Source organism: Rattus rattus, chromosome 11 (assembly GCF_011064425.1).
Source record: "Rattus rattus isolate New Zealand chromosome 11, Rrattus_CSIRO_v1, whole genome shotgun sequence".
NCBI classification, from domain to species: Eukaryota; Metazoa; Chordata; class Mammalia; order Rodentia; family Muridae; genus Rattus; species Rattus rattus.
In genome coordinates, this window is record NC_046164.1 from 32970013 (window position 1) to 32982259 (window position 12247).

The window sequence follows — 12247 nt, forward strand, 5'->3', positions numbered from 1 at the left end:
CCATGTGGTTGCTGGGAATTGAACTCAGGACCTCTGGAAGAGCAGTCAGTTCTCTTAACCACTGAGCCATCTCTCCAGTCCTAGGTTTTTAATCAATCAATTTAATCTGGAAATAATAAATGAAGTATGACAATTACCTTATCTGTCTGTCCTGAGTGAACGTGGTGACTGTAGCACTCTGGGTGCTGTTCTGCGGCATACTGGATGGAATCGGGACCATGCTCCCAGCCGCAGGCTGAGAGATCACCATCGTATTGTACAGTGGGGCTGTCAGAGTGCTCGGCGTCTGGTTTGGAAGAGACGTTGGCTGACTGTGTCCACTCATTACACTCTGTTGACTCTGCTAGAAAATATTTTATGGAGATTATCTAAGTTACAGGAGACCATGCTTCTACTAGCCACCATCCAATAATGGTGACAGAACAGAAAAGGACTAGCAAAATATATTATTCTGAGAGAAACCCAGACTGACTTGTAGTAACTGGCTTAGTCTGGATGCTGTGATGGCATGTAAACCAGGACTTTAAAAGAAGCATGCTCTTCACAAGGAAGTAAAACTATCCACACAAGTTGCTGGTTAAAAGCAGGTCAGTCGGTCACACACTCGTGTTGTTCAGATGTAGTCACAGATACACAGTAATGAGTTGCCAGAAACCTAGAGCGTGAGGAAACTGCCTGTGCTTCCCCAACAGTCTGTCTATTCAGTTCGTCTGCCACTCATGCTCTTTGGCAAGTCAAAGACTTTATATATGGGAAGTCTGCACATTATAAAAGCTTGGGCACAATTACTAAACTAGGCCTAAACATTTTACAAAATTATTAAATATAAAAATATTTAACAGTAATGTTTTCTACAAAATATTTTAATGATCAATAGTTTATGCTCTAACTTTTATTAAAATTTAGACGCTGATACACTGCAGCCTTTTTAAACCAGGTATTTGAGTCAATTACCTGAGTTGATGTACTTTGTAAAGTCTGCTGCTGGATCATGTGCTGGCCTGTGCTGACATGGCCAGCATTCACCCCACTCTGAATCTGGTTAGCAGGGACAACTTGGCCTTGCATATTTATAGGTGTGAGTTGCTGGATATTAGAATTTCCAGAGGAAAGTTGAACAGAACCAAAATTCAGTCCAGGGTTTGATTGCTGCAAAAACATCTTTGAAAATAAAGACTACATTTTAATGAAATTTCTTTGGCAGGTAAGAAGGCTCAACAGGAAAAAAAAACTAAAAAAGAAGGCTTAGTAGGTACAAGTATTTGTTGCACAAGTCTGACAGTCTGAGTTTGGTTCCTGGATCCCATAGCGAAAGAACAGATTCCCCAAAGTTTTCTTCTGACCGCCACATATACTCTTGGCACATCTATGCACACACACAATAATTTTTAATTACATGGGGGGGGGTGCTGGGAATCAAACTTAGGGCTACAAACATTTTACCAACGAGCTACATTCCCAGCCTAAATATGCTTTATAGTTAAAAACAAACAAACCAACCAACCAACCCAGAGAACACTCAAAGAAACCAAGCGAAGTGCAGTTTAACAGTTAAGTCACGAGGACATTGCACGCGAACAATAGTAACAATATAATATGAAGCTACACATTCACATTTCCACTCACACACAACATCCATCAATCGTGTTACTCAGTGCTGCTCAGAGGCCTGCTGCTGGCAGCTTGTGTCCTCACTCACTCTAAGTTTGTAACCATGAAGAAATGGTCACTTAGTTTCCCTTCAGCAAAGCCCTAGTGCCCTAGGCGGCCCTGTTGGTTAAATAGTAAGTGTCTTAGTCAAGTAACAAGAATCATATCTATTGGAATTTTATTAAAACTATTATAAACTCCAACCTTAAATGTTTGATAAAATATAATTTTATATTATGGACTTGAACTTACTAAAATTGCAAGTTCATTAGTCTAAAAACTAGTGATGCTGATAGAAATGTCCTTAGCATGAGTATTTTTTGGGGCTCTATACTATTAAGCAGGTAGCCAATGTTTTCAAAACTGGGAAAAATAGACCTCTTGCCTGAGCTTTCCTTTAAAAAAAAAAAATGCCAATTTTTAGGAACCCAAAACATGAAAGAGATCTCTGTGCTCAGACAGAATAAATTACCTGTAGCCCTTGACCATGGACCATTTGAAGTTGTTCTTGAATTTTCCTTAGTTCTTCTTGCTGCCGATGAATATTTGCTTCTATCATGCGTGTCCGCTGCTCTAGCTGGTCTTTGAGATGCTGCATGGCTCCTAACTGGGCTGAAAGCTGAAACTGGAGCAACACATGGAAAGACAGCACAACACACTTTAGACTCCCTTGGCAGACAGCTGTGCAGTGTGAGGAGTGAGCGGTGCTGGGAGTCAGTCGCCAACGCCTTCCCGAACTCCCTCTCTACTCGGCTCTGCTGCACTGGAGTTGGGGCCCACAGTCAGTTTCTGCTACAGACACCCAGGAACCTGCACAGACGCCACTGGGGGTGCTGCAAGGAAGGTACACAGGCTCCTGGCAGCGGTGTTTGTGCCTTTCTTCCACCACAAGTGCCAGTGGGGAGCTTCCCTTCTTAACAGCACTGCCTCATAACCCCTCCTGGGGCAGCAGGGGCAGGGTTTAGGAGGTTAGCGTCGATGGCGCCCTTGGCTCTTCTCACTCTGATTTAGGGTAGTGGTTGCTCTCACACTTTTGCTTTTTCCCCCTTCCTCTTCTTTCTTTCTTTTTTTTTTTTACAGTTACAATTTAGTATCTGGGAAGGGGCACACGCCACAGAATGTGTGTAGGTCAGAGGACACTTGGAAGAGTCGGTTCTTTCTTTACCCATGCAGGTCAGGCTGTCAGGCTTGGCAGCAGGCGCCCTTCCTTACCCACTTGTCCATCTGGCTGCCCCCCTACTCTTATTATAGTTCTCAGAGATTCTTCTTTAAGTTATTAGTTGATATATTTTTATATTACCCCTGCTTGGATTCTGGTATGCTTTTGATTTCTGACTCGTTCTTGCCTGATTACAAGAAGAAATTACAGTGAGACGGTCTGAGAGTGTTGAGGTGTGAGGGCACATTCCTTATTCTTAGCGCTGAGGAGGCAGAGCCAGGGAAATCTCTGTGATGTCAAGGCCAGAAATTTCTAGGCCAGCCAGAGCTAGAGTGAGCCCCTGACAGAAAGAGAGAGAAAGCCGACATCCCAAGCTTATGTCGCACTTTAACAATTTAGTAGCATGAGTTCCTCAGTTGCTCACTTCTCTTCTCCATTTTACCAAATGAGAATGCACCCAGCACCTGGAACGACTCCATAGCAAATCCTGTCATCTCTAGAGTCCCCTCTGTGTGTACATCGCAGAATTATCCAAAGTTAGGCAGGAGGATCACAAGTTCAAGACCTACCTGGGATACAGAGTGAGTTCAAGGTTAGCCTAGGCAGCATTTTAAGGCCCTGTCTCAGAATTACAAGTAAAAAGAAAGGGCTTGAGGGCTCACAGATAGCGCATTTGCTCAGAATGTTCAAGACCCCAAGTTTCAGTTCCTTGTATCCTCCTTCCTCCCCACATATTAAAATCACTAATCTTCATCTGACTGACAACCAATATTTTATTCTGGTGCTATTTTGAAAAAACTTATAATACTTATTATCTAATACTATCCTTACAGCAGCTTAAATGTAGTTTTGAAAAGCTAAGCAACTCTAAGAAATCGTGAGTGAGCGCACACGAGCTACTCTACACTCAGAGTTTTAATCTTCTGGTTGTCACGGCCAGTTACGGAGCTACAGTGCAGACAACGACCATCACTGCTCCTGCGGGCATTCCCACGAGTATCCTGTACTCCGGAGGAGCAGAGCACTCCCTGTACTGAAAATCCACTTCCAGTTTCCTGCAGTGAACTGCACCGGTAAGTGGGCAATGCCCACCCTACCTTCCATGTTCTGGCTTCAGGAAGGTTGTACTAGATGAATTCTTCTGAAATTTGTGCTAAGGATACCGATTCCTCTTCTTCTTTTTCTAAAATGGCTTTGCACTGTAGCCTTGGCTGCACTGAACTCTCTTTCATAGACCAGGTTGGCTATGTCACACTTCTGGTGATCCTCCTGCCTATGCCTCCCAGGTATTGCACCATCGCCCCTGACTTCTGGATATTAATTTTTAAAGCAAAAACCACCAGATTTTGAAGATGCAATGACCAACTGATATCATGAATTAAATTCTATTAGGTTTGAGAAATTTAGTACTTCTATTTTCTCATGCCTTTAAAAAATGGTAGTTAAAATGTTTATTTTTATGTCCTACAAATATATTTTATTATAACTAAAAAGTTATTTTTTTCTACATGTAAATGTTTTCACAATTTAAAGCATTTCTAATAAGTACAAACCAGAAAAATAGAAACAAACACAGAATACAAGATAACAAGAAAAAAAAAGCAAAGTGTAGACTGAATGAACAGAAGACTGGATGCTTAGCTGTACTTTTTGATATAGTATATATTTCAAGAAAACACCTCTATAAAGACATTAACGATGCTTAAGTGACAACCCAAGATTAAAGAATATTGAATGTCTGCATGTTACATAAAAACTGCCTATACTTCAAAATAAGATGTGCAGATTCAATTTAATATTTAATAATAAGTACTGTTACATAGTTCTTTGTAGGTCAGTGTGGCTTAAATCAGGATTTAGTGTCAAATAAAATGAATGTTGAATGTGCTCTAAATCACGAGAACTACGCAGTAGTGCTTTGGGAACCCCTTTTCTCTGCTGGTTTCTGCATTTACACCTCTTCCTTTGGACTAAGGCCATCTTCCATGTCTAAAGACCTTTCCACCTTTCCTTCATTCTTTTTTTTTTTTTTTTTTTTTTTTTTTTTGAGGTTCTCAAGTTCAGGCTGGTTGTGAATTTACTATATAGCTGAGGGTGACCTTGAATTCCTGATTTTTCTGCTTCCGCCCCGCCCCCTGATATGCACTACCATACTTGTCTTTTTCCACTTGTTTAAGCTGTATTTAAGGATCCAGGGTGCAGACTAAACTGACATGGCGTCTTAGTGATGTCATTCCCTCTAGATCAAATGCCTGTGAACACAGACAAACAAGTACTGTTGGCACCTGATGCGTGGAACTGAGTGTATACAGATAACTAGATAGATAGCTCTGTGCAAACGAATGGGCCAACAGAATACACTTAAGTCTTCCAATATCCATAAGGAAGAACAAAATGCACTGGTATATTCATGTTTAAGCTTATCATACCTGTAGGCTGTTGTTATACAGCAGATGTTATAGCACAATAAGCAAGAAGGTTCTCTGTGGTATAGGACTGTCATTCATCTTTAAAGACACAGGTACCTGTGATTTTATCTCATAAGAGTCCAGAGGTACCCAAAATCATTGTAAGAAACAAAAATGTCACTACATATTCTAAATACTTCCAACTAAGATTCACTGTTTTTATAACGCTATGTATTTATATATACATATATAAAACCATATTTGCTTAAATGCAATTATCATTTGTAAATGCTCAACTAAAACAAACAAAAATACCTGTGACATGCCTTGTGGGATTGGTAAATTTGCAGCTTGAGACATCGCTGGCTGTGTTAATGATGAACCAACTGACTGGGAGTTTATGGACTAGAAGCAAAATAAAAGATGACAATGAGGTGACGCTCACACTCACCTGAGTACTTCCACCACAATACAATACAGTGTCTTATCATTCAGTGACGATCAACCTCACACTCTGTTGTGTCGGAAGGGAGCCAGGCTTTCTACTCTTACTCTCTCTTTCCCGTGGTACCTAGCACAGGCCCTGGGAGGTACACTCAATTACAAGTTGAGTGGACTGAACTGAAGGCAACTGGAATTTAATAGTAGTTCTTGCTCAGCAGTTTTCCACAATTAGAAACAAAATTATAGTATTTTATTCAAATATGGAAATGATTTTGAGTCCTCCCAGAAAGGGACATGAGAGAATCACTAAAGGGCTGTGGTGCTGGCGAGAGCGCTCACCTGACTACTGAGGGATGACCTCCGCTGTGTCATCTTCTCATGGGCTGGCAGATGCGGTCTGGGAGGAGTGCTAGTATCAGTGGGGATCTTTGTCGGCGTTGCTGAAGCCAGTCAACGGAGAACAGAATTAGTACTTACAAACAATCTGAATGATTAATCTCAAAAGATGCTTCAACAAATGGAAAAGCTGAGTAAGTTATTAGATAAAACTTAAATCCATGCCTATAATATTAATTTTAATTACTTTTTAAAGGACAAAGCAAACATGTGAGATAGTCAAACTTTAAAAACAGCTCCTCTCATCACCCTCAAGGGATAGGCTTCAGAACTCCCTATAGATATAAAAATCCACGCACAGTAACAAACAGTCAGTGCTCCTTATCACCCAGGTGCATCCTTCTGGGTAACTCCAATCCACTCCAGTACCTAACAGTGCACACGGGATAACACAGCAGCAGCACTGCTTAGAAGATACAGCGAGCAAAGAAGCCACACATGCTCCCTATAGAGACGACTGAGGAGGCATGCTCTATCATATGGCTGTACATACAGCTACTGTTGAAATAAAGACAGTTACCAAGTCTTCATAAATTAAAGGAAAAGGCTAGAGCTAGACTTCACTACTAGGGAAGGCTCAGTGGTTAATAGCACTTATTGCTGCAGAGGACCAAGGTTCTCTTCCCATCGTCTATGAGGTGGTTGAAAACCATCCCTAACTTCAGTTCCAGGGGGTCTGAAAACCTCTTTTGACCTCCATGGGGATCAGGCACACTCAATGTACAGATCACACGCAGGCAAAACATTCATAAATCTTAATTACCTGGTTTTACAATGAAAGGTAGAATTTTCTCTTTTCGAGGAATAATTTAAGTTAAGCAGAATATTACCACCTACTATCATCATTTCATCACCTTAACGCTTTTCTAAAGAGACGTAATTTGCTTCTCAATGGAAGTTTACTTCAAACCTGGAAAAGCCTGGCATCTGAAGATGTGCTTGACCAAAGCACTGACGTCAGCACCATAACTGAGAGGACAAGACCGCTCGGAAACACATCTGTTTTCAGCTACGGCACTTACAGGAAGGGTCTGAGACTGCTGTGTGAGAGGACTTCCTCGAGCTTCTGGAGGAGGCGGAAGGAGTTGGGCTGTGATCGAACCTTTCCAGTGCTTCCTTGAGACTCACTGTGTTTATACGATTGTCAGACCCAGAATCTTGGCTCTAAGGACAGGAGGAAAATCAATGTTTTCTCACTGATCTCTGGGGCTGGAGAGACAGCCAGTGTGTAGAAGCGCGTGCCTACATCTGAATCCCCAGAGACCACCTACAGCTGGGTCCACAGCACGCCTTCGTAATTTCAACACTTCTGTGGCAAGATGGGAGGCACGGACAGGCAGCATTCCCCCAAAGTACAAGGGACAGCTAGATTGGTGTGCACAGCCGAAGAAGAGGGTGCCTCACATGAGGTGAACTGTGAGGAATGACATGCATGTACACACACACACACACACACACACACGCACACCCACACACAGAGAGAGTAAATCATTCTTAGTTTTTGCCTAAAATAAAGCTGAAAAGTGTGTGTTTGTATACTAATTAAGAAAAAAAATCTTATTTTAATACTGTTAAAGTTTGTCTTCATTCTCTATTTAAAAAATAAAAAGTCTCAGGTTAGACTTTTGTGTTTAGTTCAAATATTTAACTCAAAGTAGATCAAGTATTATGAGCTAAAACTATAAAACTCTTAAAGAAAGCATAAGGAAATGGTTTCATGACAGTGGATTTACCAGTAAACTGGAATTCACAAAATTAAAACATTTATGCACCAAAAGACAATGCCAATAGAATAAAAGCAACCGACAAGAACGAGAGGAGGTATTTATACATCATTATCTGATCAGTAATCAATATCTAGGCTACAAAACTCTCTACAATGACAACTCAATTATGAAAAGGGGAAGCGATCACATCCCATGTACTGAGATGTACTTGTGTTTCTGGCTGAGGCGAGGTCTCACATACAAGCCGTGAACACGAGACAATCCTCCCCAGCTGCACCCGCACCTAGTGGGCAAAGACTAAGAAGACCACCCAAGCTCAGCTTGGACCACACATCAAGATTCTCTGTCAAGGAACAACAAACCCAAACAAAACGACAAGGTGGACATGGTGGCACTTCAAAACACACGGGGTGCAGAGGCAAGATGATCAGGGGTTCAAGGCTGTTCTTGAGTACATAATCACCCTGAGGACAGCCTGGGCCATATGCAACCTGATCAAAAAAATAAAAAATAAAAAAGGGTAATAAATGAGTAGTTAAGTAAGAAAGTAAAAAAGGTAGAGGAGAAATAAATACTTCTCCAGAGAGGATATAAAACCCTCACCAGATATATTACTCAACCTTACTAACCAGGGAAATACAAATCAAAACCAGTCATGCTGACTTGTGTTCTATTAGCACGGCTAGGACACGCGGGTGGAAGATACCTGTTTGAAGCCAGCCTAGTCTGTATGTCGGCTTCCAGCTACTCATTGCTACGCAGTGAGACCCTGTCTCAATCAAAATAAAACAAAACAAAAAGAACAACAACCCCCCCACTTCTCAGAAAATAATCAGTGTGGTAAAGATGTGAAGAAAATCCTCATGGCTTGGCACTGGGACTGTAAAACATTATGGCCTCTACAGAAAAGAGTATGGTAGCTTCCTTCAAATTTCAACAAAGAGTAACATAACATATGATCCAGTATTCTACTTCTTGGTATACACCCAAAGAAAAGAAGTAGAAACTCTAGTCGGTATCTGTGGTAAAGGCAACCCAGGATTCCACAGGCTAGCAAGAGGATCCACCCATGACAGACTACTACTCAGCCTCAAAACAAAGGGACATCGGTGACAAGCTGTAGCATAATGAACCGTGAGAACACTGTACCAAACAAAAATGGCCAGTCACAAAGGAAGTACTGCAGGAGTTTGTTCACAGCACTCAGAGTAGCCAAACTAGAAACAAGTAAACAAAACTGTAGTTGGAAAGAGCTGGAGGCAAAGGGACGGAAAGCTGTTTAATAACAGAGTTTATGTTGAGGATGAAGAGGTTCTGTGCGTGGGCAGCAGTGACAGATATATAAAGTGGATATTACAATGCTGAAGTGTGCTCTTAAGATCATTACAATTGTCATTTTATCACATATTTTTACAAATAAGTAACAGAAGAAAGAGTGCTTTATTTTACTACGTTCTGTAAAATCGTAGGAACTCGACATTTGCTCCTGATCTCCAGCTTTGACTTCTCTAGGACTTCACATGCAGATGAAGTACCCACTGCCCTACCCTTCCCTACTATCTTTCCGTGACCCCGAAAACCACGCTTCCTGTTCCGACAGACCACAGGCTCAGCCTGGAAACAACTGCAGGTGGCTATGATAGTCACTAACTTCAAATGTTTGCTCAGTTCTCGTCAGCAAAGTTGCCCAAGTGTACAATGGCCTCACTTCCCTAATTATCCCAAGCCTTTCCCTCTGTGCATAAATCACTGTGGTCCCTCTCTCAACTGACAGTCTTTCCGTATAGAGATGAGAATACTTATTTCACCACAACCAAAAGCAAGACCTACCTTGGACAGAGTATACTAGTGCTTCCTCACCCACCCCACACTTAAAATAGAATCAGTGTTCCCTGCGGCCTTCCACATGCAGCAGTGAACGAGAACCAAGCATGCATCTTTATTTCAGGGCGATACACGACTGCTTGAATGTATGCCAATATGTGTAAATGCAAAACATCTCATCTCACAGTCCTCACTCTGGGTGGAGGGCATGAGCCCCAATGCCTTATCTCCTTCTTCATTAACATGGCTTTACCCAGCCTGTATCGTTGCGCACACCCCTCACTGCTTCTCAGCCTCTAGAACCTTCCATGTACCTTCGATGTACATAAAACAAATGACCTTGCATTTTTACCTTGGCTCTGAATACTTCTTTATTCATCTGCTCGAAACACTAGAACCAACTTCCTTGTAGGTCCCATCAGAAGTGGGGGTTTCCTGTCTTAAGACTGAAATCCTAAGTGCACAGGATGAAGACAAGCCCTCCTGCTACTGCTGCAAACCATCCCCACCTGCCTTAAGTCCCAGGTGTGGAGCTATGTCCCATGGTCTGTGACCTGTGGTCAGGGGTCAATCCTGTGGTGACTTCTGGCTCAGTGTCCCAAAGCGCCTCTGCTCGAGCCACAGCAGCAGCAATTCCTTAGTGTTGCCCACTCGGAATCTTCCACGACTCTTCAGTCACTAACTCTTGGTCATATCTTAAGTCCATCATCTTGACTCATGCACCCTCATATTTGACCAAAACCTGCCATATTAACTACTCTTCCCGATTATCTGCTAATTTCAATATTCTTTCACCTAATTAACTTTTAAATAGCAAAATCTTTGGTTCCTTTTTAGATCCAAATGGGATTTTAAAATAGTGAATTCAAAATAAAAATTGAGGATACTCAAATATCTCTCACAAATTATTGAGGAACAAGGTAATAAAGACACTGTAAGAAACATACTTTGTCAGCAGCTGTCTCGGGAAGAGACTCCTCAATGCCAAGTTCTCGCCGTCTTTCAGCCCTAACTTCTGCATAACTACAAATGGAAAGAACCACATTTAAATGTTTGGTCATTTATTTAAAAAAAAAAACACAGAGATGCAATCAATTGGTGTTTGCTATGAATCTCCCTTAACCATTAGGAATTTTGTGCTTTTTGTATACACTAAATAAACCCAATAATACCTACAGCTTACTGCCTAAATTCAATCTCTATTCTACAATTAGGTGACCTACAAATGATCTGAAGGAGCAAAGCAGTTAAGTGAACAGAAACTAAATGACAAAATAATGATTGGCACAGTTTTCTGGTTTTTGCTTTGCTTGAAGTGCACTGGCATTTCAATATTGGTACAACTTTTGCTACACAGCACAATACTCAAGTCAGGCCTTACATATCTATACACTATCTATATCATATTTCTACCTATTAAGTAAGCTTAATATTCAAAAATATTAAGTATTAAAACTGGGGCACACTATCGTTCATTAAAAAACCTCATAAAAACGCTCTTTGGCTATTAGTATCCCTTACACATTTTCTTAAAGTTATTACCTTACTACAGTGTGAGTACAAACGATGAACTCTGGCCTTGAGTTCCACTGATGGTAAGTGATATAGTAATGAGTCTGAAGCCAAATCCACTGCTGTCCTTTGGTCAAGAACCTATAGTAACATGATTTGCCTTTTCCATATTGCATTACTAAAAAAAAAAAAGAAAAAGAAAAAAGAAAACAGAAAGAAATGAATATTTTTCTTTGATCTGTACTTAGCTATGAAAAAAATCTCAATTTTTTAAACAAAAGCTGGCATTTACATTTAACTCTTTATAAAGATATAATTATTTTCTGGCTTTCAGAAATATGTATCAACTACAAAAAATTTTTTTAAGAACTAGTTTAAGGTTCCCTGAATAACCAGAAGTCTAGATTCTAACATTACAGTCAGTTACTGCTGTTATACATTTTTTCATTCATAATAAACTCTATATACTGAAGTCATACTGTTAACTTGCCTAGATCTTTAACACTTAGGAAGGAACAGTTAATAAACATGATATTTTTCCCAAATTACCGTTACATATGATATCTCTGGGGCTTTTCATTTTTAAAGCTTTAATTAACCAAAAACCAGAATAACATCATTGTCTGAAATTATTGTTCAGTAAAGTTTTCCAAATTATGCTTCCCAAACTATTTCAAATGCTAGGTTCTAAAATATTTTAACTGGTGTTAAGCAAAAATTGGGCTTTGTAGTTAAAGTGACTTGGGAAACTTTATGTTCTTCTTTACTACACTGTAAGATTTTCCTTTGTATGCAAGACCAAGATCAAGTATAAACCTGTACCTTCTGTATACATTTATAAAAACACTTCTAAATCCTTTCTGTGTCTTTCATGAGTAGAACAGAGCATCTACTTGTGTTTTAAAATAGTTCTCAATAGAAACATTAAGATTACTTACAGTGCTCATGACATTTTGCCAGACTTTCTAGGTCGTCCACATGATAGTAATCATAGCCTGATGTTCCCAGGACTTCAAACGGCAGATAGCCTATGATTGGCGGCGCCCTAAGTCACAGTAATCACAGATATCACCAGTTCAGTTTTCTACAGGCTACATTACAGACACATGTGCTTGGGGAAAAGGCTT

At 40.5% G+C, this 12247-nt stretch overlaps 1 protein-coding gene across 3 annotated transcripts in view; it reads right to left on the bottom strand.

The window, feature by feature from the left end:
• Positions 1 to 12247, bottom strand: part of Clock (clock circadian regulator) — a 45116-nt gene that overhangs the window by 12868 nt on the left and 20001 nt on the right. For 2 of the 3 annotated variants that reach the window (XM_032916768.1, XM_032916770.1), the window contains 9 exons: positions 12059 to 12165; positions 11151 to 11298; positions 10556 to 10631; positions 7080 to 7221; positions 6001 to 6101; positions 5533 to 5622; positions 2123 to 2275; positions 955 to 1161; positions 138 to 343 (listed from right to left, as the gene is read on the bottom strand). In XM_032916768.1, the coding sequence (XP_032772659.1) occupies positions 138 to 343; positions 955 to 1161; positions 2123 to 2275; positions 5533 to 5622; positions 6001 to 6101; positions 7080 to 7221; positions 10556 to 10631; positions 11151 to 11298; positions 12059 to 12165 (1230 nt within the window). The remainder of the gene's footprint in view (positions 1 to 137; positions 344 to 954; positions 1162 to 2122; positions 2276 to 5532; positions 5623 to 6000; positions 6102 to 7079; positions 7222 to 10555; positions 10632 to 11150; positions 11299 to 12058; positions 12166 to 12247) is intronic. The other variant, XM_032916769.1, reaches the window with a different exon arrangement.